The 26155-nt window shown below is 42.9% G+C and overlaps 1 protein-coding gene across 6 annotated transcripts in view; it reads right to left on the bottom strand.

Moving 5' to 3' along the window:
- Positions 1 to 26155, bottom strand: part of fam13b (family with sequence similarity 13 member B) — a 220561-nt gene that overhangs the window by 77471 nt on the left and 116935 nt on the right. For 4 of the 6 annotated variants that reach the window (XM_085995563.1, XM_085995566.1, XM_085995564.1 and 1 more), the window contains exons 11-12: positions 22563 to 22707; positions 8602 to 8667 (exon numbers count right to left, since the gene is read on the bottom strand). In XM_085995563.1, the coding sequence (XP_085851689.1) occupies positions 8602 to 8667; positions 22563 to 22707 (211 nt within the window). The remainder of the gene's footprint in view (positions 1 to 8601; positions 8668 to 22562; positions 22708 to 26155) is intronic. The other 2 variants (XM_085995565.1, XM_085995567.1) reach the window with 1 other exon arrangement.

Below are 26155 nucleotides of genomic sequence, written 5' to 3'. Positions count from 1 at the left end.
AACTAAACTCTCCACCCCGGAGTCCTTCTTATAATTGTTATATAGGTAAGGGTATAAAACCCCTCGAGACACAACAGAAGATAGGAGCAGGAGTAGGCCATTCGGCACCTCGAGCCTGCTCCGCCATTTAATGAGATCATGGCTGATCATCCAAATTCAGTATCCTGTCCCTGCTTTCTCCCCATATCCCTTTAGCCTTAAGAAATATATCTAACTCCTTCTTGAATATATTTAATGAATTGGCCTCAACTGCCTTTTGTGGTAGAGAATTCCACAGGTTCACCACTCTCTGGGTGAAGAAATACCTCCTCATCTCTGTCCTAAATGGCTTACCCCTTATCCTCAGACTGTGACCCCTGGTTCTGGACTCCCCTGCCATCGGGAACATCCTTCCTGCAGCTAGTCTGTCTAGTCCGGTTAGAATTTTATAACTTTCAATGAGATCCCCCCTCATTCTTCTAAACTCCAGCGAATATAAGCCCAATCAACCCAATCTCTCCTCATACGTCATCCCTGCCATCCCAGGTATCAGTCTGGTGAATCTTCGCTGCACTCCCTCCATGGCAAGAACATCCTTCCTCAGATAACGCGACCAAAACTGCACACAATACTCAAGGTGTGGTCTCACCAAGGCCCTGTACAACTGCAGCAAGACATCCTTGCTCCTGTACTCGAATCCTCTCGCTATGAAGGCCAACATACCATTTGCCTTCTTAACCGTCTGCTGCACCTGCATGCTTACCTTCAGCGACTGGTGCACAAGGACACCCAGGTCTCGTTGCACTTCCCTTTCTCCCAATCTATTGCCATTCAGATAATAATCTGCCTTCCTGTTTTTGCCACCAAAGTGAATAACCTCACATTTATCCACATTATATTGCATCTACCATGCATCTGCCCAATCACCCAACCTGTCCAAATCATACTGGAGTTTCTCGGCATCCTACTCACAGCACATACGCCCACCCACCTTTGTGTCGTCTGCAAACTTAGAGATATTACATCTAGTTCCCTCGTCTAGATCATCAATATATATTGTGAATAGCTGGGTTCCTAGCACCGATCCCTGCGGTACCCCACTAGTCACTGCGTGCCACTCGGAAAAAGACCTGTTTAATCCAACTCTTTGCTTCCTGTCTGCCAACCAGTTCTCTGTCCAAGTCAGTACCTTACCCCAAATCCCATGTGCTTTAACTTTACACGCCAATTTCTTATGCGGGACCTTATCGAAAGTCCAAATACACCACATCCACTGGTTCTCCTTTATCTATTCTACCAGTTACATCCCCCCAAAAATTCCAGTAGATTAGTCATGCATGATTTACCTTTTGTAAATCCATGTTGACTTTGTCCGATCCGGTCACTGTTTTCCACGTGCTTTGCTATTATATCTTTTATAATGGACTCTAGCATTTTCCCCACTACCGATGTCAGGCTTACCGGTCTATAATTCCCCGTTTTCTCTCTACCACCTTTTTTGAATAGTGGGGTTACATTAGCTACCCTCCAATCCATGGGATCTGTTCCAGAGTCCATAGAATTTTGGAAGATGACCAGCAATGCATCTACTATTTCTAGGGCCACTTCCTTAAGTACCCTAGGATGTAGAATATCAGGCCCTGGGGATTTATCGGCCTTCAATCCCGTCAATTTCCCTAACACCATTTCCCTGCAAATACTGATTTCATTCAGTTCCTCCCTCTCATTAGACCCTATGTTCCCCAACATCTCCGGGAGGTTATTTGTGTCCTCCTTTGTGAAGACAGAACCAAAGTATGTATTTAATTGGTCTGCCATGTCTTTGTTCCACATTATAAATTCCCCTGATTGACTGCAAGGGATCTACGCTTGACTTCGCCAATCTTTTTCTCTTCACATATCTACAGAAGCTTTGAGTCAGTTTTTATGTTGCCAATAAGCTTACTCTCATACTCTATTTTCCCCCTCTTAATTAATCCCTTTGTTCTCCTTTGTTGAATCCTAAACTGCTCCCAATCCTCAGGTTTGCTGCTTTTTCTGGCCAATTTGTATGTCCTCTCCTTGGATCTTATGCTATCCCTAATTTCCCTTGTTAGCCATGGTTGAGTCACCTTCTTGGTTTTATTTTTCTACCATACAGGGATGAACAAATTCTGTAGTTCATCCATGCGATCTTTAAATGTTTGCCATTGCCTATCCACAGTCAACCCTTTAAGTAACATTCCCCAATCCATCCTAGCCAACTCGCTCCTCATACCATCGTAGTTTCCTTTATTTCAATTCAGGACCCTAGTCTCCGAGTCAACTACTTCACTCTCCATCATAATGAAGAATTCTATCATATTATGGCCGCTCCGCCCCAAGGGGCCTCGCACAACAAGATTGCTAATTAATCCTTTCTCATTACATAATACCCAGTCTAAGTTGGCCTGATCTCTAGTTGGTTCCTTGACATATTGGTCCAGGAAACCATCCCGTATACACTCCAGGAATTCCTCCTCCACAGTATTGTTACTAATTTGGTTAGCCCAATCTATGTGTAGATTAAAGTCACCCATGATAACTGCTGTGCCCTTATTGCACGTGTCTCTAATTTCCCGCTTAATGCCATCCCCAACCTCAGCATTAGTGTTTGGGGGTCTGTATACAACTCCCACTAACGTTTTCTGCCTCTTGGTATTTCTCAGCTCTACCCATACAGATTCCACATCATCAGAGCTAATATCCTTCCTTACTATTGTGTTAATCTCCTCTTTAACTAGCAATGCTACCCCACCTCCTTTTCGCCTGTCTTTCCTGAATATTGAATACCCCTGGATGTTGAATTCCCAGCCTTGGTCACCCTGGAGCCATGTCTCCGTAATCCCAATTATATCATATCCGTTTACATCTATTTGCGCAGCTAATTCATCCACCTTATTACGAATGCTCCTCGCATTAAGACACAAAGCCTTCAGGCTTGTTTTTTTTTTTTTTTTTATAAACACACTTAGACCTTTTAGAATTATTATTTACTGTGGCCATGTTTGATTTAAACCCTTGATTTCTCTGGCTGCCACTTTTGCTTTTCTCCTTCCTGTCTTTTGCTTCTATCCTTGCTTCCCTTTCCTCTGTCTCCCTGCACAGGTTCCCAAACCCCTGCCATTTTAGTTTAAACCCCTCCCCAACAGCACTAGCAAACACTCCCCCTAGGACATCAGTCCTGGTCCTGCCCAGGTGCAAACCGTCCAGTTTGTACTGGTCTCGCCTCCCCCAGAACCGGTTCCAATGTCCCAGGAATTTGAATCCCTCCCCCTTGCACCATTCCTCTAGCCACGTATTCAGCTGAAATATCCTTCTATTTCTACTCTGACTAGCACGTGGCACTGGTAGCAATCTTGAGATTACTACCTTTCGAGGTCCTATTTTTTAAATTTACCTCCTAGCTCCCTATATTCAGCATTTAGGACCTCATCCTGGTTTTTACCTATATTGTTGGTACCTATATGCACCACAACAACTGGCTGTTCACCCTCCCCCTCCAGAATGCCCTGCAGCCGCTCCGAGACATCCTTGACCCTTGCACCAGGGAGGCAACATACCATCCTGGAGTCTTGTTTGCGGCTGCAGAAACACCCATCTATTCCTCTTACAATAGAATGCCCTATCACTATAGCTCTCCTGCTCTTTTTCCTCCCGTCCTGTGCAGCAGAACCACCCACCGTGCCAGGAAGTTGGCTGCTGCTGCCTTCCCCAGATAAGCCATCTCCCTCAACAATATCCAAATTGGTATATCTGAGAGAGGGGGGGATGACCACAGGGGACCCCTGCACTACCTGCCTGCGCCTATTGCTCTGCCTGGCGGTTACCCATTCCCTTCCTGCCTGTGCAGCCTTTACCTGCGGTGTGACCAACTGATTAAACATGATATCCACGATGTCCTCAGCATCGGGAATGCTCCAATATGCATCCATTCGCAGCTCCAGCGCTGCATTGCGGTCTGTCAGTAGCTGCAGCTGGATACACTTCCCGCACTCATGGTCGTCAGGGACACAGGAAGTGTCCCTGATTTCCCACATAGCGCTGGAGGAGCATGCCACGGGGCCGAGCTGTCCTGCCATGACTTACCCTTTTAATTAATTTAAATCAAATCAATACCACTAATGACGCTACAATTAAATGATATACTCAAGGGCCTTTGGTTACTAGCACTCCCCGATACACAACAGGGACCTTAGAAACTATAACCACAAAAATTAAGACCTTCTAAATTTTATAAACTATTAATCTTAACTGTCAAACTATAGATTAGTATAAATACTCACCTGGCCATACTCACCCAATCAGCTGCTTCCTCTTGCCCGCGTCACTTTTTGAATCGTGACGTGATTCCGGAACGCCGCCGCCGGTCTGCGAGATTGGTAAGCCTATTACCGCCACTCTCTCCGCTCCCGACACTGGCCTCAATCAGCTCCCTCCCCTTGTGCCGACGTCACTTTTGACTTCTGACGTTCCCCACCCACTGTCAAAATCGCAAAGATTGACAGCAGGTAGGGAACCCGCTGTCAACCCCCCTCCAATCAATCTTCCCAAGTGTCGGGTCCCCAATTTGCACATGGACCCAATACCTAGCGGCAGAAGAGGATTATAGCCACTTAACAGGTACTTGATAGGTGTTAACAGGCTCTTTTTCAATTTTGCCGCTTCTGCCTCGGGGTTCCCGACGTCCTGACACCACGCCAAGTAAGTGTGGTGTGTTGCGAGTCTGCTTTAATGTTTCTGCATTGATGTCAGCTGCAGAAGTGGTGTGAAGGACCCAATGGTGCACTGGTGACTTTCAGAGGTAAGAACATTTTTTATGGATTTACACTTTTCTGTAGGTAACAAGTTTTGAATTGGATGTCTAGTCCCACCTCATTGGGAGAACCTCTCTCAACAATGACAGATCGCTTCTGTAACCTCACCTGCAGCTGCCATCTGTTCTAGCCTAAGGCGGGAGTCACTGGAGAGCCTGGGTGCAAGAGCTCACCTTTGTACAGTCGTCGTCAGTATTTGCAGCACCTCAATGCTGTCAAACACTGAGAAATGAGCTGTCAAAAAAAATTGTGCATGGTCCCTTTAAGAAAACCGGCAAATGACGTCATCTGACCAGCTTCCTCTTAATTGGCCGGCGGGCTTAACAAGGTCAATCGACGTATAATCACGTCCGTGGGCCGGATGCAGTTGGGGGTGGGACTGGAACCCGGAAACCAGCTGACCCGCTCCCAAGCCACATCCAATGACAAAATCATCGCCAAAGAATCTGCAAAGGGATATAGATAGGCTAAGTGAGTGGGCAAACATTTGCCAGGTGGAGTATAATGTGGAAAAGTGCGAGGTTATCCACTTTGGTAAAAAAAAAAGCAAATTATATAAATGGAGAGAGATTACAAAATGCTGCAGTACAGAGGGACCTGGGGGTCCTTGTGCATGAAACACAAAAAGTTAGCATGCAGATACAGCAAGTAATCAGGAAGGCAAATGGAATGTTGGCCTTTATTGCAAGGGGGTTGGAGTATAAAAGCAGGTAAGTCCTGCTACAACTGTACAGGGTATTGGTGAGACCACACCTGGAGTACTGGATACAGTTTTGGTCTCCTTATTTAAGGAGGGATATACTTGCATTGGAGGCAGTTCAGAGAAGGTTCAAGAGGTTGATTCCTGAGATGAAGGGGTTGACTTATGAAGAAAGGTTGAGCCCATACTCATTGGAGTTTAGAAGAATGAGAGGTGATCTTATTGAGACATACAAGATACTGAGGGGGCTCGACAAGGTAGATGCAGAGAAGGTGTTTCTCCTTATGGGGGAATCTAGAACTTGGGGTCATAGTTTCACAATAAGGGGTCACCCATTAAAAACCGAAATGAGGAGGAATTTCTTCTCGGAGGGTCGTAAATCTGTGGAATTGTCCCAGAGAGCTGTGGAGGCTGGGTCACTGAATATATTTACGGTGGAGATAGCCAGATTTTTGAACAATAAGGGAGTGATGGGTTATGGGGAGCAGGCAGGGAAATGGAGCTGAGCCCAAGATCAGATCAGCCATGATCTCATTAAATGGCAGAGAAGGCTCAAGAGGCCAAATGGCCTACTCCTGCTCCTATTTCTTATGTTCTCAGAGCAGACATTAGCAACTCTAGCTCAATCATGCGAAAGGCTAAAATACATACATACTGTGAAGTAGACATCCGTTTATCTGTGTGCACCATACTAAAAGCCAAAATCCTGATCTTAAAACTTCAGGAACTGATAGTCAAATCAAAGTTAAATAAGATTAATTTTTATTAAACAATCTGAAAATTAGTGTGAATAAACCAATTAAAGTATACACCAAGAAACATTTGAGAAATACGGAATACTTATAGTATAATTTATACTCATTTAAAATCCTAACATTAACCCTTTGAGTACTGAATATTTTGAAGTTTTCAATTGAAAAACCATGCAATGATGATATTATTTGCATTCATATTAAAACCTGAAAATTCCAAGTGCCAAAAAGCAGAGGAATTAAAAACTGACAGATCAATTTGCTCCTTGTGGTCTTTAGCTCTTCAACATCCATCATCCAGGATATTTTCCCTTCCTTTGCTCAAGGCATTGACTCCTTAATAGAGTACGGTTCCATGGGTGCTGGTTACAGTTCAGTACCTAAGGTAAGGTAATAAGCACCAAGCTATTTAATTGTGGGGTCAGCACAGTTGAGTCAGATCCTGTCCTCTGTAAGGTTCTCAAAATTCCAACATTCCCTGAAGTTATTAATCAAAAGGGACCCTGGATGGACTTGATTTTAAAACCAGGGTACCCAAAATGGCTGTGGTAAACCTCGTGACCAGGCCAAATGGGATTTTAAAACAAAGGTTCTGCAAAACAAGCAGGTCAAGGAGTTCAAGTTTTAAACTAATCAAAGACTTTGTAAGGACTGATAAAATGAACAAAAGACTGTACATTCCAGTCATTAAGTTGGAATGGGCTCCATCAAGCCATTAGGCTTTCTGCATTTTAAATCAGGAACCGCTCACCAGAGACATGAAGCCTGAGTGGGAGCAATTCACAACTTGTCTTTAACAACGGCTAGGGTTTCGAGGCTACTTTAGACATAACGACTATCATTCTACAGGTAATTTTTCTAAACGTTTTTAAACATTTAAACGAGCTCACCCAAATCAGACAAAGGACTGAACTGATTTGCCGTGCAGATAAGGGCTCCCGATGGGGGTATAACTATGGAAGCCACTCTCTCTTGTCTCTTCTCTCCTGCCTCTCAACTCGCTGCCAGATTACAACCAGGACGGGTTGTATGAAGAAGACTGCGTGGGGCTTCGAATAAACGGGCCCTCAGTCCAGCTCATTCAACCCAACAGGATCAACCAAGGAAGAACATCAACTGAAGAAGAGCCCATCCTGCGAGGTAAAATACCCAGGCAGAGACTTTAATATTGGGTATTTTACCTGGACGGCACCCTTGCAGCACGTTGGAACCACGTGACGTCGGCAGGCCACAGAGTGCACAAGGAGTGAACCCAAAACCTTCAACTGTTTTTTTTTTTAAACGTAACAAGTTCTTGGATTGGTGAGCATGAAGTTCTGGCCCCTCATAGTCTAATCTAGTTAGGTATAGGGGGTGGGAATTAAGGGGATTGCTAATATAGTTGTTTTCCCTCGATTGTGCCGTGTGTTCCCCATTCCCTTTAAGTATAAGCATTTTATGTCTGTAGTGTGCTGTACCAGTAATTTTCTCGTGCACGATCGTTATAATTTTTCAGTTCAACAAAATCTTGGTTCTTTTACACCAAACCACTTGCCTACTCGATTTTCTGTATCGCTGCCTGTATCCAAGTCCGGTGTCCAGAACCCAGGGGGCGAGCGATTCGAACCGCTCAAAGAAGGTAGTCAGAGGCAAAGCTGACTGACCAAACACGCCTGTGCAAACCCCCTACACCTCACAGAAGTCACTTTCAGTAGGTGTCAATGGATAGTAATCAGAAGTGTGAACCTTTCCATAATCCAGATACTGAGGCCAACTTCAACACCCTATTGCCAGGGTGACCAGGATCAACAAACTCAACCGGGATCAGACCTGGCATGTTCCCGATTTGTATGGCTCAATTATTCATTACCTTTATAAGTTGAGCCATCAAGAAAGCAGAACCACTGGTTTCTATGTGTACAATCCACTGCTACAATTGATCTATTGAAAGATGTAGATAATAGGCTTGCATAAAGCAAAAAATAATTAAGATGCAGAAAAAGAAAATCAAAATAATCAAATCTATACATAAAATTATAAACAATTTTTAATCCAACTATAATATTACTGGCTACTCCAAGCAGCGTATAATTTTTGAAATGTTAAAATATTAATTCAGTGCTAGCAAAGATAACAGAACACCTTCAATTGTGGTACATCCAGAATGAATTATTCAGCTCACCAGTTTTCAAAGGGTTAAAAATTAGTTTTCACTTGGCTTCCATTTCCCATGATTAATTTATTTTAAACAAGCCAAATCAGTAAGATTTCCTTTCACATGTAACCTGAAGCCTTTATTCTTGATATTTCTAAATGCTGGTTGACTGAATGCAGATCGATGGCAAAGCATACTTACCATCCCCATCTCTTTGAAGATGCATTGTTTTGAAATCAATGAAGGGAAAAGTGATTGTACATGGCGCTAATAGAATGAAAAAATGGCAAAAATACCAGTGTGAGCAGCAAGCAGTCACAAACACCCCATAAACACAAGTAAAACAGAAAACACAATTAAAACTAATTCACTACCATAAAAGCAAATGCTGTTTATGACTTGGGTAAACATGTAGCATAAATTAAAATATTGAAAAGAGCTGTAGCAGTTTTATGGAGATCTAGATATGAAACGACATTAATATGATTCACTCCAGATTGATTCTGACTTGCACTTGTTTAACTTTACTTTGCTCAGACAACATCTGTTCTCTGGCACAATGGACCACATGAATGTAAAATGCTGCATTATTGGTAATTATTTTTCCCTTTTTGAAAGACACAAGGCCCTCCAAAAATGTTTCCCACTTTCGCCCCTGGAACTGCACCTTCTGCCAAGAATGCAGGTGTCCCACTCACAAGGGTCTGTCAATGTTGCTTGAACTGGTTGCATACCATTCCAGCAATAACCAGCTCCAAATCCCTACAGGAGGGTATTAGGACCTCCCCAGAATAGTATCAAAAACTCAGAAGTGGGGGGAAATTAACCTCTGTCCTACCACTTCACTGTGCCACACACTGAAGCACAAATGCATGGCATCACTGTGCTGCATCAAGCAATTCTTCAAAAAGAATAAAATGTAGAAGAGTAAACTGGTATAATTCTGAATAAATTTGCAACTTGTAAAATTTTCATTTCATTTTTTTCAAAAATATTTTAGTTTCCTCGTGGTTAGTTTCTTCATAGCTTATTTACAACAACAGCTTGCATTTATATAGCACCTTTAACGTAGTAAAATGTCCCATGGTGCTTCACAAGAGCATTAGCAAACAAAATTCGACACTGAGCCACATAATGAGATATCAGGATAGGTCGAAGATGTAGATTTTAAGGAGCGTCTTAGAGGAGGAGAGATAGGTAGAGAATCGGAGAGGTTTAGGGAGGGAATTCCAGAGCTTAGGGCCTAAGCAATTGAAGGCACAGCTGCCAATGGTGGAGCAACAAAAATCAGGGATGCGCAAAAGGCCAGACTTGGAGGAATGCAGAGATCTGAGGGTTGTAGGCGGTTACAAGAGATAGGGAAGTGCGAGGCCACGGAGGCATTTGAAAACAAGGATGACAATTTTAAAACTGAGGTGTTGCTTAACCGGGAACCAACGTGGGTCAGCGCGCAATGGGGTGTTGGGTGAGCGGGATTTGGTACGCGTTAGGATATGGTTAACAGGTTTTTGAATGAGCTTAACTTTACAAAGGGTGCAACATGAGAGGCCGGCCAGGAGAGCATTGGAATAGTCAAGTCTAGAGGTAACAAAGGCATGGATGAGGGTTTCAGCAGCAGATGTGCTGAGATATTGGTGGAGACAGATGATGTTAAAGAGGTGGAAGTAGGCAATCTTGGTGATGGAGAGGATATGGGGATAGAAGCTCAGCTCAGGGTCAAATAGGACACCAAGGTTGTGAATGGTCTGGTCAGCCTCAGACAGTGGTCAGGGAGAGGGATGGAGTTGGTGGCTAGGAAACGGAGTTTGCGGCAGAGACCGAAGTCAATGGCTTCTGCCTTTTCAATATTTAATGGGAGGAAATTTCTTCTCATCCAGCACTGGAAGTCAGACAAGCAGTGAGACAAATCAGCAGCAGTGGAGGTGGTGATGAGGTAGAGCTGAGCATCATCAGCATACATGTGGAACCTGATGCGTTTTTGGTTGATGTCACCGAGGGGCAGTATGTAGATGAGAAATAGGAGGGGGGCCATGGATAGATAGATCGTTGGGTGACTCCAGCAGCAACGGTGCGGGAAAAGAAGCCATTTCAGGTGTTTCTCTGGCTACAACTGAATAGATAGGAATAGAATCAGGTAAGGGCAGTCCCCCAGCTGGACAACGGGGGAGAGGTGTTAGAGGAGAATGGTGTGGTCAGCAATGTCAAAGGCTGCAGACAGGTCGAGAAGGATAAAGAGCAATAGTTTACGACGCTCACAGTCACATAGGATGTCATTTGTGGCTTTGATAAGGGCCGTTTCAGTGCTGTGGCAGGACGGAACCAGATTGGAGAGGTTCAAACATGGAGTTGCAGGAAGGATGAGCAGAGATTTGGGAGGCAACAACATGTTCAAGGACTTGAGAGGAAAAGGAGGTTGGAGATAGGGCGATACAGAGTAAGTTTCTAGATTAACTTCTACCAGAGTAAGATAGCTTCTAATGCCTTATGAGGAGTGTTAAAAAAAAACTAGCCGCCATTTGTCTCACTTGCAAGTTTTCTCTTGGCTGGGTTTCCCCTCTTCTGATCGTTAGAGAAAGTGTAAAGCTTAAATTAAATTAATCATGGATGAAGGTATACCAGACAAATATTGAGCAAAAAAAAAAAAATCAGCGAAAATATGGCTTCAGTATAGGGACTGGCTCATTCACTCAACACAAAGTACTTCAAAGTGATTGGTCCGACCTAGCACAGATGGGATGGGAATATTATTTGTGTGATGAACATAAGGTTTTAAAATAACAGAAGAAAATGCTGGAAAAACTCCAGGCCAGGCAACATCCGGGGAGAGAAAGAGTCAACGTTTCGGGTCGAAACCCTTTGTCAAGACTGGAAAAGCACAGGAAATAGATTAAAAGGCCGGGCTGGGAGAGAACAAAAGAGAAGCGAAGAGACATTAAGCAGTATTCAAAATGAGACGAGATGGTGATAGGACTAGTGGAGACAAAAGCATCTTTCACCATCCATTTAACACAACATTCTGTAGGTGAGTACCCAATTACTGTATACTGCACATTTCTTGAATTTATTATTTTTGTTTGTTAAAAATAGCCTCGGTAGATAACCCTCTCCGTCATCCGTGATTTTTAATCAACCAGCACCATCCCGGTCCCGGATACCAAAGAGTTTCCTGTATAATGGTCAAAAACAAATGGGCCAGAAGTAAATCTCAGTTATGAAGTAAAAAAAAAAAAACTTGTTCAGGTTATCCACTTTGGTGTCAAAAACAGGAAAGCAGATTATCTGAATGGCAATAGATTGGGAGAGGGGGAAGTGCAACGAGACCTGGGTGTCCTTGTGCACCAGTCGCTGAAGGTAAGCATGCAGGTGCAGCAGGTGGTTAAGAAGGCAAATGGTATGTTGGCCTTCGTAGCGAGAGGGTTCGAGTACAGGAACAAGGATGTCTTGATGCAGTTGTACAGGGCCTTGGTGCAACCACACCTGGAGCATTGTGTGCAGTTTTGGTCGCTTATCTGAGGAAGGATGTTCTTGCCATGGAGGGAGTTCAGCGAAGATTCACCAGGCTGATACCTGGGATGGCAGGAATGACGTATGAGGAGAGATTGGGTCGATTGGGCTTATACTCGCTGGAGTTTAGAAGAATTAGAGGGGATCTCATTGAAACTTATAAAATACTAACAGGACTAGATAGTCTGGGTGCAGGAAGGATGTTCCCAATGGCCGGGGAATCCAGAACCAGGGGTCACAGTCTAAGGATAAGGGGTAAGCCATTTAGGACTGAGATGAGGAGGAATTTCTTCACCCAGAGAGTGGTGAACCTGTGGAATTCTCTACCACAGAAGGCAGTAGAGGCCAATTCATTAAATACGTTGAAGAAGGAGTTAGATATATTTCTTAAGGCTAAAGGGATCAAGGGATATGGAGAGAAGGCAGGGACAGGGTACTGAATTTGGATGATCAGCCATGATCGCATTGAATGGCGGAGCAGGCTCGAGGGGCCGAATGGCCTACTCCTGCTCCTATCTTTTATGTTTCTATGAATGTACATGGCTGACTAAGTGTGGGGAAAGATTTTAATTTAAAATTACTATGGCCCTGATTTTGCAGTCAGCGGTGAAGAAATTCCGCTCGCCACTGACCTCAAAAAAAGCAGCCTATGAAGTTTTATCAGACTCTAGAGCTCAGACTTCCTCTTATTCAAGGGCACTTTGAATGTGGCATCCAGCAACAGGGCAGGCAGCAGGCAGGCTGACCAGCCAATCAGATGAAGAATTCTTACAGATGGCAAAACAGGAAGTAAAAAGCAGGGAATATAACTCACATTTAAATCATTGTATAGAAAGTAAAATGAAGATTGGGACATACACATAGGGTTAAAGGAGAAACTTAAATATCAGAACTTAAAAATTGTTTTTTACTTTTTTTAAAAATTGCAATTTTTAAAAAATGTTCTTCTAAGGGAATGAGACTCCACACTTCTAGAATTAGTTCCTCTGGGTCAGAGAGGCTGCTCAGCAGTAATTATGACTTAGTACGCTGCTAAAAACTCAGTTGCTCCTGATTGAACAAGGCTTTTTCACTGGTTCTTACAGCGAAAATAGTGTGTAAATAGTTGAAGTTCACAACAAATCAGTTATTTCAAATCAGCGAAGACTGCAACAGCGCACCCTGTGGAGGAGTAGGGCATCACTGACGGCAACTTCCGGATTTCTGCATTTAAGTGCGCATGTGCGGTCGCCAGAAATTGCTATCAGTTTTTCAGCCTTCAAAAGGGAATTCGATAAATAACTTGAAGGAGAAAAAATTGAAGGGATATGGGGAAAGAGCAGGGGAGTGGGACTAACTGGATTGCTCTTCGAAAGAGCTGGCGGAGATGCGATGGGCCGAATGGCCCCCTTCTGTGCTGTACTATTTTATAAATTCAGGGCCCTTAGCTCATATACATCTTGAATAGATAAAGTTTTAACCATCATAATGGGCCAGAACTTCGGGTCCCCATGGGTGAGTACGCGCTGGGTGCTCATGTGTAGGCCCAACGAAAGTGCCAATTAATTAAGAGGGGGAAAATAGAGTACGAGAGTAAGCTTGCAGGGAACATAAAAACTGACTGTAAAAGCTTTTATAGATATGTGAAGAGAAAAAGATTGGTGAAGTCAAGCGTAGGTCCCTTGCAGTCAGAATCAGGGGAATTTATAATGGGGAACAAAGAAATGGCTGACCAATTAAATACATATTTTGGTTCTGTCTTCACAAAGGAGGACACAAATAACCTCCCAGAGATGTCGGGGAACATAGGGTCTGATGAAAGGGAGGAACTGAAAGAAATCAGTATTTGTAGGGAAATGGCGTTAGGGAAATTGACGGGATTGAAGGCCGATAAATCCCCAGGGCCTGATAATCTACATCCTAGGGTACTTAAGGAAATGGCCCTAGAAATAGTAGATGCATTGCTAGTCATCTTCCAACATTCGATAGAACCTGGAACAGTACCCATGGATTGGAGGGTAGCTAATGTTACCCCACTATTCAAAAAAGGTGGTAGAGAGAAAACAGGGAATTACAGACCGGTAAGCCTGACATCGGTAGTGGGGAAAATGCTAGAGTCCATTATAAAAGATGTAATAGCAGAGCACTGGTTAAAAGTAGTTTATTTGAAGTCATGTGATATTTTGATATGGTTGTGGGACTTTGTATATTGTGGTGTTATTTAGTGACAGGATCGGACAAAGTCAACATGGATTTACAAAAAGGTAAATCGTACTTTACTAATCTACTGGAATTTTTTGAGGATGTATCTGGTAAAATAGATAAGGGAGAACCAGTGGATGTGGTGTATTTGGACTTTCAAAAGGCTTTCGATAAGGTCCCGCATAAGAGATTAGCGTGTAAAGTTAAGGCACATGGGATTGGGGGCAAGGTATTGACTTGGATAGAGAACTGGTTGGCAGACAGAAAGCAAAGAGTTGGAATAAACGGGTCTTTTTCCGAGTGGCAGGCAGTGACTAGTGGGGTACCGCAGGGATCGGTCCTTGGACCCCAGCTATTCACAATATATATTAATTATCTAGACGAGGGAACTAGATGTAATATCTCCAAGTTTGCAGACGACACAAAGCTGGGTGGGCGTGTGTGCTGTGAGGAGGATGCCAAGAAACTCCAGTATGATTTGGACAGGTTGGGTGATTGGGCAGAAGCATGGCAGATGCAATATAACGTGGATAAATGCGAGGTTATCCACTTTGGTGTCAAAAACAGGAAGGCAGATTATCTGAATGGCAATAGATTGGGAGAAGGGGAAGTGCAACGAGACCTGGGTGTCCTTGTGCACCAGTCGCTGAAGGTAAGCATGCAGGTGCAGCTGTAGGGGTTCGCAAAAATCCCCTCAGCCCCCGAAGATTGGGAAATATTAATCCACATCATGGACGAAGACTTTGTGTGATTTTAAATTGTCTCTGGGTTGGACAATGTTTTAAAACATACCCAGAACCGCAAAAGGGCTGTGTTAAAAAGCTCGTAAGCAAAGCAGCATTTGGACACTGGAATCAAAGAACTTTGTGAAAATCGCACACTTTAAGATTGTATATTTTATTAAAGGATGTACTCTTGAGTTTTGAACGGTTTAAATTGCGCAGGAATAAAAATGGCCGTCCTACCGCATGGCCAAGGACAAAGGACTTGGAAGCAGCTCGTGTGCGTCTGTGAAAAGGGGAGGATCAAAGATGGCTGACTAAACTGCCAATCAAAGGCAGTTCGAGAGTTCCCTCCCTGCAGAGGAAATCGATGTTTGTTTACAGAAACTGCTACTTTGTGTACACAAAGGATTATCCACTTCAGACTGCAGTTTCAGTGACCACCAGACAATGGGTTTCTGTTTACACTCCTCCCAAGCTGTTTAAACTGCAGTCTTACATTCAAGGCTCAGCACAGACATTTGAAAAGAGACACTTAAACTGAGAAAAGGAACAGTTTAAAATTGAATGGGTTTGAATCACCCATTACTGGACAATGGGGACAGTTGGATCCCTTTTGTTTTAGCCCAGAAACCTCCGGATCTGGGCGGGAACATTTCGGCCCCAAAATTGGGGTATGAGAGATAGCTTCTCAGAGACATCTCTCTCTCTCTGGCTTGCCTCCGTGTGCCCTCTACAGCGTGGAGTCTGTCTGAAGAAGTAAAACACCAGCAGTTTACTTTTAAAACACTAGGGTGTTTCTTTACTTCAGGGTAGTGAAGATCTCGTGGGGCACGGAGCTGGCATTGCAGTGGTGAGCATATATTTTCTGGCCTTCCACGAGGCAACTTAGGATAGGCTTAGGGGTGGGAGTAAAGTGGAGATTGTGTTAGAAACTGTGATTTTAGTCGTTTTCCCTCGTTGTGTCCATTTTTCCTCCCCTATTCAAGCAATTTTACCGTGATTACTTTGATCGTGTGGTGTAGTTTTAGTTTTAATAAAATTTGACTTTCTTGCATCCAGACCATTTGTCCGTTTTAATATATATATATTTTTTAATTCATTGATGGGATGTGGGCGTCGCTGGCTAGGCCTGCATTTAGTGCCCATCCCTAATTGCCCTTGAGAAGATGGTGGTGAACCGCCTTCTTGAACCGCTGCAGTCCATATGGTGTAGGTACACCCACAATGCTGTTAGGGAGTTCCAGGATTTTGGCCCAGCGACAGTGAAGGAACGGCGATACAGGTCCAAGTCAGGATGGTGTGTGGCTTGGAGGGGAACTTGCAGGTGGTGATGTTCCCATGCGTCTGCTGCCCTTGTCCTTCTAAGTGGTAGAGGTCGCGGGTTTGGAAGGTGCTGTTGAAGGAGCTTTGGCGAGTTGCTGCAGTGCATCTTGTAGATGGTACACACTGCAGCCACAGTGCGCCGGTGGTGGAGGGAGTGAATGTTGAAGGTGGTGGATGGAGTGCCAATCAAGCGGGCTGCTTTATCCTGAATGGTGTCGAGCTTCTTGAGTGTTGTTGGAGCTGCACTCATCCAGGCAAGTGGAGAGTATTCCATCACACTCCTGACTTGTGCCTTGTAGATGGTGGAAAGGCTTTGGGGAGTCAGGAAGTGAGACACTCGCCGCAGAATTCCCAGCCTCTGGCCTGCTCTTGTAGCCACAGTATTTATATGGCTGGTCCAGTTCAGTTTCTGATCAATGGTAACCCCCAGGATGTTGATAGTGGGGGATTCAGCGATGGTAATGCCATTGAATGTCAAGGGGAGATGGTTAGAGTCTCGCTTGTTGGAGATGGTCATTGCCTGGCACTTGTGTGGTGCGAATGTTACTTGCCACTTGTCAGCCCAAGTCTGAATGTTGTCCAGGTCTTGCTGCATATGGACACGGACTGCATCAGTATCCGACGAGTCTCGAATGGTGCTGAACAGTGTGCAATCATCAGCGAACATCCCCACTTCTGACCTTATGATGGAGGGAAGGTCATTGATGAAACAGCTGAAGATGGTTGGGCCTAGGACACTGCCCTGAGGAACTCCTGCAGTGATGTCATGTGATTGAGATGAATGACCTCCAACAACCACAGCCAACTTCCTTTGTGCTAGGTATGATTCCAACCAATGGAGAGTTTTCCCCTTGATTCCCATGGACTTCAGTTTTGCTAGGGCTCCTTGATGCCACACTCGATCAAATGCTGCCTTGATGTCAAGGGCAGTCACTCTCACCTCACCTCTCGAGTTCAGCTCTTTTGTCCATGTTTGGACCAAGGCTGTAATGAGGTCAGGAGCCAAGTGGCCCTGGTGGAACCCAAACTGGGCGTCAGTTAGCAGGTTATTGCTGCTAATATATTAATTATAAGTTCCTCCAGTCAGAACTGGAAGGAGGGGTTTAGCGATTCGAAACCGCTGATTGGAATTGGTCACAGTGCAGTGGCAAAAAGGCTGCCTGACCAGGTAAATTACCGTAAACCAGGTAAAGGATGCCCCCCTACACAGCAGGCGGTTAAGAAAGCAAACGGTATGTTGGCCTTCGTAGCAAGAGGGTTTGAGTACAGGAACAAGGATGTCTTGCTGCAGTTGTACAGGGCCTTGGTGAGACCACACCTTGAGTATTGTGTGCAGTTTTGGTCGCTTATCTGAGGAAGGATGTTCTTGCCATGGAGGGAGTGCAGCGAAGATTCACCAGACTGATACCTGGGATGGCAGGAATGACATATGAGGAGAGATTGGGTCGATTGGGCTTATACTCGCTGGAGTTTAGATGAATGAGAGGGGATCTCATTGAAACTTATAAAATACTAACAGGACTAGACAGACTAGATGCAGGCAGGATGTTCCCAATGGTCGGGGAGTCCAGAACCAGGGGTCAGAGTCGAAGGATAAGGGGTAGGCCATTTAGGACAGAGATGAGGAGGAATTTCTTCACCCAGAGAGTGGTGAACCTGTGGAATTCTCTACCACAGAAGGCAGTAGAGGCCAATTCATTAAATATATTCAAGAAGGAGTTGGATATATTTCTTAAGGCTAAAGGGATCAAGGGATATGGGGAGAAAGCAGGGACAGGATACTGACTTTGGATGATCAGCCAAATCTCATTGAATGGCAGAGCAGGCTCGAGGGGCCGAATGGCCTACTCCTGCTCCTATCTTCTATGTTTCTATGGAATCCCACACGGGCCCACATCACAACAGCCGGCGCGCTAGGTAAGTGCAGGTCGGAGGCTTGCACCCGCGGGAAGCCTCCGACCCAAATTTCTGGGCCAATGTTGACATCGTTACAGCAGAACCAAAATTTGTTCAATACTACTATCTTCTCCCTTTTCTACTAAAAATATAACTGCACAATTCAAGTATAGAAAGAGTATTTTTAAAATATAAAGGCAAAGTCTTTTTTTAAATACTCTTCCACCTGGTAGGAGATTGTAACTTTAATTTTTCCAACCCCATGTAGATCAGTCATATCAGGTCTCTGCAGTCAGCAAGGAGTTGCTCAGCTCATTCAAGGTATGTGGACTGTCGATGAGTGGCTCCATAGTAATTCACACCAATTAGCATCCTTTTCTATTCTGGATAATTTTCCATGGATCGTTGTTGTGTCTCATTTCTTACGACTGCGGAATAACTATCTGCTGAGTGTGGAGACCCAATAAGACAAATATCTACAAGAATATACTCAACGTCTGAGCATCCACATCTATTGTAGAGAATGCCAAAGATTCACAACCCTCATCTCAGTCCTGACCCCTTAGCCTGAGACCATGATCCCTAATTCTAGACTCTCTAGCCAGGGGAAACAGTCTCAGCATCTAACCTATCAAGCCCTCTAAGAATTTTATACATTTCAATGAGATCACCTCTCATTCTTCTAAACTCCAGAGAATATCATCCCATTCTACTCAATCTCTCCTCATAGGACAGCCCTCTCATCCTTGGAATTAATCTAGTGTATCTTCGTTGAACCCCCTCTAAGGCAAGTATATCCTTCCTTTCTGTAATTAGAGTACAAGGACGCCCAAATCGCTCTGAATCCCAACATGTCCCAGTCTCTCACCTTTTAAAAAAAATATTCTGCTTTTCCATTCTTCCTACCAAAGTGGATAATTTCACACTTCCCCATTTTATACTCCAGCAGTCACCTTCTTGCCAGTATCACTTAACCGGTCCATATCCCTTTGCAGCCTCTTTACGTCCTCCTCACACCTAGCTTTGCATCGTCAGCAAACTTGGGATATATTACACTCGGTCCCCTCATCTAAGTCACTGATATAGATTGTAAATAGCTGAGGCCAAGCACTGATCCTTGCGGCACTCCACTAGTTACACCCTGCCATCCTGAAAATGGCCAGTTTATTCCTACTCTGTTTTCTATACATTAACCAACTCTCAATTCATGCTAATATATTACCCGCAATCCCATGAGCCCTAGTCATGTGTAACAACCTATTGTGTGGCACCTTATCAAATGCCTTCTGAAAATCCAAATATACTACATCCACTGGTTCCCCCTTATCTACCCTGCTAGTTACACCCTCAAAAAACTCGAATAGATTTGTCAAACACGATTTCCCTTTCATAAAACCGTGTTGACTCTACCTAAAATGACTAGTTAATCGGATTTTTGGTGACATTGATTGTGGGAGGAATGTTGGTTAGGATATCTGAAGAAGAACTCCTTGCCCTTCTTTGAATAGTACCATAACAGATGTTTAAGGTCCATCTGAACCATCAGAACAAGCAGCTGATACCTCAGCAACCAGAATACACAACTGCTGTTCTAATGATTCAGCAGTAACATCACACTTACATGCTCAATGAATTAAATGGTATAAGCAGCTTTACTTTTCATCAGATGACAAATTTGAAAAATTTGTTTTTGCCATAAGCTACAAATTCATAAAGCTCTTTGTCTCAAGAAAAACAATCAGCATTTGGAACTGAAAGACCTTGTGGTTTTAATACTTAACCTCAGTTGTGTCATTTTTGTAAAAAAAAAGATTATTTATGCTACAGGTAGACTATCCTTTATCCGAAAACCTCGGGACCAGCCGAGTTTCGGATAAAGGAGAATTTCGGATTTCGGAAGGTGGGTCGGCGGGGGGTCGTGCGCACGACTTACGCTGACGCTCAGCGTAAGTCAGTCGGGGTCGGCAGGGGTCAGGGCCGGGGGGGGGTCGGCGGTTGTCAGGGCTGGCGGGGTCCGCAGTTGTCGGGGTCGGCGGTTGTCGGGGCTGGTGGGGTCCGCGGGGGGGTCGGCGGCTGGCGGGGTCGGCGGTTGTCGGGGCTGGCGGGGGGTCGTGCGCACGACTTACCCTTTATCCGAACTTCCGCAACCGGAACCCTCTAAAAACCGAAGGTTTTTTCGTTCAGCGTAAGTCGTACGCACGACTTACGCTGAACGAAAAAACCTTCGGTTTTTAGAGGGTTTCGGTTTTCGGAAGTCCGGATAAAGGGTAGTCTACCTGTACTTGGAAAGCACCGAAACCCATTTCCCTCTCCTCTGACCTATAACATTTTATAAGACCACAGAAATGTTAAATAGAACACAATATGAAAGGTAGTGTTTTAAAAATGAGGAATAGAAACTAATTTTAGATTTGTAACTCATGACTAACCTTGTTTAGCAAACCGTAGAAAATCATTTCAATGTTTTAAGTAGCTTTTGTGCTCAAAACAGTAAGAAATTTTAACATTCAGAAACAGGAACATTTTCCTATTTCAGCGTCAACATTAAGCATTCCCAAGTCAGGTACAGCATGGGTTAGATGCAAGTAAAGCTTCTCTAGTCTGCCTTAACACCAACAGCAAAAGAGCACCCCTGGCTGACTCAGTACCGCATTTCAACATCTACCATCCTAATGGTCTGAAAGAAATTGCTAATTTAGTGACAATTAGTGCCAAGCATGCAACAGTTTTGTGCTGTGGGCCCCATGTTCACTTGGAACTTGTTTGAAACTGCCCAAACTTATTTCATATAGCCTCTTACAGCCAGTGGGCTTTCATCCCATCAGTGAGTTAAATATTGGTCCTTCACCTCTGGCATATTCCAGCCCAGACTGATTGGATGAAAGTCTCATCTGAAAGTACGTTACATGAAATTAGTTTAGGCAATCTTAATCCAGTTTCTTGTGGAGTGGACCATAGCAATAAATTGCACTCACCTGTATAAAATTGCTTCAGAGGTGCTTTTGTGAGAAATGGTGGAAAAATTAATATCACATTAGAAGATTTTTTAAGGCTGGGGTAGTGCCAAATCTGGGGTACTTAACTCTGTATCTATCTGTGCGCCTGAACTGAGAATGCTTCATATTGATACTGGATGCCTGAAAAACAGTATGTTCAGTTCGGGAGCTATAACATACAGGAAACTCTCGATTTACCGGCACCTAAATAACCGGAAATTTGTGTTACCCGGCAAAATTCAGGAGTAGGTTCAGGCAAGTTTTACTTCATATTAGTGGCCGTTCCTGGATCTGTGGCTGTGTAACCGGGGTTCCTGCACCTGTTGCTAAGCAACAGGGACGCCTGGATCCTGTGGCCAGGGTTCCTGCACCTGTTGTTAAGCAACAGGGAAGTCTGGATCTGTTGCTGTGTATGGGGCTCTTGTACCTTTTACTATACCTCTCTGTAATCCGGACTTTTTGATAAACCGGCACCACGCCGGTCCCGTTGGTGCTGGATAAAAAAAGTAGTTTCCTGTACCTCATTTTGACAAGCATAATAAAGTTAATATTAACTATACTGTGAGGACTATAACCTCTAAGCTACATTTCCTTCATTTATAGAAGTTATTTCAGAATATAATTATGTCCATCATTTTCCTTTTTTGCATCACAAATGCATTACTGAAGTCTGCAAATCCTTATGAATTAATCAGGATATTGGTGTCAATAATTGTTTTAATATTTATTACATTTCAGTAAAATCTAAAAATAATATTTATATATGATATATATAGCAAAATTCAAGGCCCACTTAAATGACTTAAAAAAACTACAGAAACATTTAGTAGTTTCATTGGTGTACAGTAGTCAGTTCATTAGTAAATTAAATATTTACTATATAAAAGCTTTTAAAAGGTCCCTATTAGTGCCCTTGTGTCTTAAAAACTTAATTTTAAGAGCCTTCTCAACAGCCCTCAAACAGGTGCAGTTAGCGCAAGCTCGCCAGGGTGATTAATTTGCTCTAGGGGCGTGGCCAGTTTTGTGGGCGGGGCTGGCTTCTAGCGCGATGTTTTTAAACCAGCACAAAGATTGCAGAAACTCGATTTACGTTGGATGTAATTTGCACTTGAAATTTCTCGATTTTTTGCGCTGGTTTAGCCAATATTTGGGGCAAATTGCACTACCAGCACAACCTAGCAGAAAGTCTAGCCCCAAATTTAATGTTTTGGGACCAGAAGGTCAAAAATTAGTTAGAATTTGGAAGCAATCATTTTTGTGCCAGGATCTTCATTACTGACACGTGTTATGTCTAAAGATTGTAGCTGAACCTCTATTATGAAACATTGATAAATCAGTTTGCTTTCACCTCACTTCAGTTAGTTTCAGTTCCAATACTGCACAGCACAGGAAGGTTAGTCATTTACCATATTAGAAAGCTTCAAAGAACAAGATGATACGCATAATCAAGCACCCACCAGCTTTTTGAAGAAGATTACCGTAATGCATTGTGCACTTCATGTTAATTATTCTGAAACGTTCTGAATGCTGCAATTACCTTCCCAGTCACCTGTCTCAGTCACCCTCTTCAGATCAAGGCGAGCAATTTCTGGTCGCACTCTGTTATCCTGACTAGAAACTTGACTTTTTGGCACATCAGACTCTTTATTAGCATTTAAATCAAAAATTCCAGTAGACAAATTCTAGAAGATAGATGGGAAAACAGAAAACGTTCATTTTACTATCATCAATCTGTTAACAATCTATTAGATCTATATGGTTGCCAGTCCAAATGAATGCATTTTTTGAGGAAAATCACATTAAGAGGAAGATTCCAGGACTATTAACAGATTTGCACTTAAAACATCAAATGTACCTCCAATATCTAGTTTTGAGTATTCATTGAAGCTTTTACTTAATTTGAAGATACAGCTAGACATCAAATGGTTAAAATTGTTACTGTAGCAAATCTGATTTTCCCAACCAAATTTATATTTACTTTGCAAAATGATAATCCCATGAAGCTGATCAATTGGCCTAAACAAACAGCTGAAAGGCTTATGTTAAATTAATATTTCTATATTTCCTCATTTATCACTTCATCATTTACTCACCTTTGGGTGTAGTACCCTTCAACTCATTCACTTCAGGTTAGTTTTTTTTATAAAAAAAAGGAAATCAAAAGTGGCATCTGTCTCTTTGAGGCATTTTGTTTTGATTCATGTTTCTCCCTCCCACATCCTTTAATCAAATCCCAGTTCTGGCTAAGCATATGGCCTTCAACTCTTTTCAACCACTAACAGCTGGAAAAGTATACCGTATTCAGAATAGCTCATGACACAAATGGATATAAATGGAACCAATAGTTCATTTCTCTTATCCGTTGACTGAAATTATAATTTTCCCCCTTTTTCACATACCTGGCCATTGTCATTTACTGGTTGCTTTTGTGAAGAGATCAGTTGCCATAGGGATGAAATGCATAGCAAAAAAAAAATTGCCTCTACTTTCACTGCAACAGAGTTAAGAACTCATTCCAGTCACCTATAGGTATGACCTCAACTTCAAGTTTATGAACAGCTAAAACAGAAGTCCTGTTTTGTGAAAGAAAATGAGCTTATTGATTTTCATATTATTTAGGATTAAATTGAAAAGATGGGAAATAAACACGAATCAATGAGTGCTGATTTTACATTCATCATGATGATAGAACAGAAGACAAGAGGAATGGTGCTTTGACAAGAGTTTTAGGAGAATATTGAGCAAAAAATGTCCAGCTTTCTCTAACAGAACTAGCAAATGAATTATCCGAATGGAAGAGTGATCGAAAGGAGGATTCACAGAAGTTTTAGAAAAGATAGCTTTGGCAAAGTAGCAGAAAGAACATAAGAAATAGGGGGAGTAGGCCATTCGGTTCCTTGAACCTGCTTTGCCATTCACTAAGATCATGGCTGATCTGATCTTGGCCTCAACTCTATTTTTCTGCCTGTTCCCCATAACCCTTGACTCCCCTGTAGTTCAAAAATCGGTCTATCTCAGCCTTGAATATATTCAATGACTCAGCCTCCACAGCTCTCTGGGGTAGAGAATTCCAAAGATTCACGGCCCTCAAAAGAAATTGCTCCTATCTCCATCTTAAATGGGCGACCCCTTATTCTAAAACTATGTCCCCCAGCTCTAGATTCCCCCACGAGGGGAAACATCCTCTCAGCATCTACCCTGTCAAGCCCCCTCAGAATCTTATAGGTTTCAATAAGATCACACCTCATTCTTCTAAACTCCAATGAGTATAGGCCCAACCTGCTCAACCTTTTCTCATAAGACAACCCCTTCAACTCAGGAATCAACCTAGTGAACCTTCTCTGAACTGCCTCCAATGCAAGTACATCCTTCCTTAAATAAGGGGACCAAAATTGTACACAGTACTCTAGGTGTGGTCTCACCAACACCCTGTACAGTTGTAGCAAGACTTCCCTACTTTTATACTCCATCCCCCTTGCAATAAAGGCTAACATTCCATTTGCCTTCCTAATTACTTGTTGTATCTGCATGCTAACTTTTTGTTTCAAGTAAGAGGACACCCAGATCCCTCTATATTGCAGCATTCTGTAGTCTGTCCATTTAAATAATATTTTGCTTTTCTATTCTTCCTACCAAAGTGGATAACCTCACATTTTCCCACATTATACTTCATCTGCCAAATTTTTGCCCACTCACTTAACCTAGCTATATTCCTATGCAGACTCTGTGTCCTCCTCACAACTTGCTTTCCCACCTATCTTTGTATCGTCAGCAAATTTGGCTACAGTACACTCGGTCCCTTCATCCACGTCATTAAATATAGATTGTAAATAGTTGAGGCCTCAGCACTGATCCCTGTGGCACCCCACTAGTTACAATTTGCCAACCTGAAAATGACCCATTTATCCCAACTCTCTGTTTTCTGTTAGTTAGCCAATCCTCTATCCATGCTAATATATTGCCCCCAACACCGAGCTCTTATCTTGTGCAGTAACCTTTTATATGGCACCTTATCGAATGCTTTTTGGAAATCCAAATACACGACATCTACAGGTTCCCCTTTATCCACCCTGCTCGTTACATCCTCAAAGAACTCCAATAAATTTGTCAAACACTATTTCCCTTTCATAAAACCATGTTGATTCTGCTTGGTTGTATTATGATTTTCTAAATGTCCTGCTTCTACTTCATTAATAATGGATTCCAGCATTTTCCCAACGACAGATGTTAGGCTAACTGGCCTAGTTTCCTGCTTTCTGTCTCCCTCCTTTCTTGAATATGGGCATTACATTTGTGGTTTTCCAATGTGCTGGGACCTTTCCAGAGTCTAGGGCATTTTGGAAGATTACAACCAATGCATCCACTACCTCTGCAGCTACTTCTTATAAGACCCAAGGATGCAGGCCATCAGGTCCAGGGGACTTGTCAGCCTTTCATCCCATTAGTTTGCCTCGAACTTTTTCTCTAGTGATAGCGATTGTTTTAAGTTCCTCCCTCCCTCTTGCCCCTTGATTTTCCACTATTATTGGGATGCTTTTAGTGTCTTCTACCTTGAAGACACATACAAAAAATTTGTTCAAAGTCTCTGCCATTTCCTTGTTTCCCATTATTAATTCCCCAGTCCCATCCTCTGAGGGACCAACGTTTACTTTAGCTACTCTCTTCCTTTTTATATACTTGTAGAAGCTCTTACTGTCTGCTTTTATATTTCTTGCTAGTTTACTCTCATAAGCTATTTTCTCCCTATTTATTATTTTTTAGTCATCCTTTGCAAGTTTCTAAAAATTTCCCAATCTCTGGCCTACCATTAATCTTTGCAATATTGTATGCCTTTTATTTCAATTTGATACTCTCCTCAACTTCCTTAGTTAGCCACGGATGGTTCATCCTTCTTGTAGAGTCTTTCTTTCTCACTGGAATATATATTTATTGAGAGTTATGAAATATCTCCTTAAAAGTCTGCCGTCTTACCTTTTAATCTATTTTCCCAGTTCATTTTAGCCAACTCTGTCTTCATACCCTTGTAATTGCCTTTATTTAGGTTTAAGACACTAGTTTCAGACCCAAGTTTCTCACCCTCAAACTGAATGTGAAATTCTATCATGTTATGATCACTCTTCCCTAGAGGAA

This window comes from Somniosus microcephalus, chromosome 8 (assembly GCF_052327205.1).
Source record: "Somniosus microcephalus isolate GS21.2 chromosome 8, FLI_Smic_1.0, whole genome shotgun sequence".
NCBI lineage: Eukaryota > Metazoa > Chordata > Chondrichthyes > Squaliformes > Somniosidae > Somniosus > Somniosus microcephalus.
Note: the sequence above shows the minus strand (reverse complement) of the source record. Positions and strands in the feature narration are given on the sequence as shown.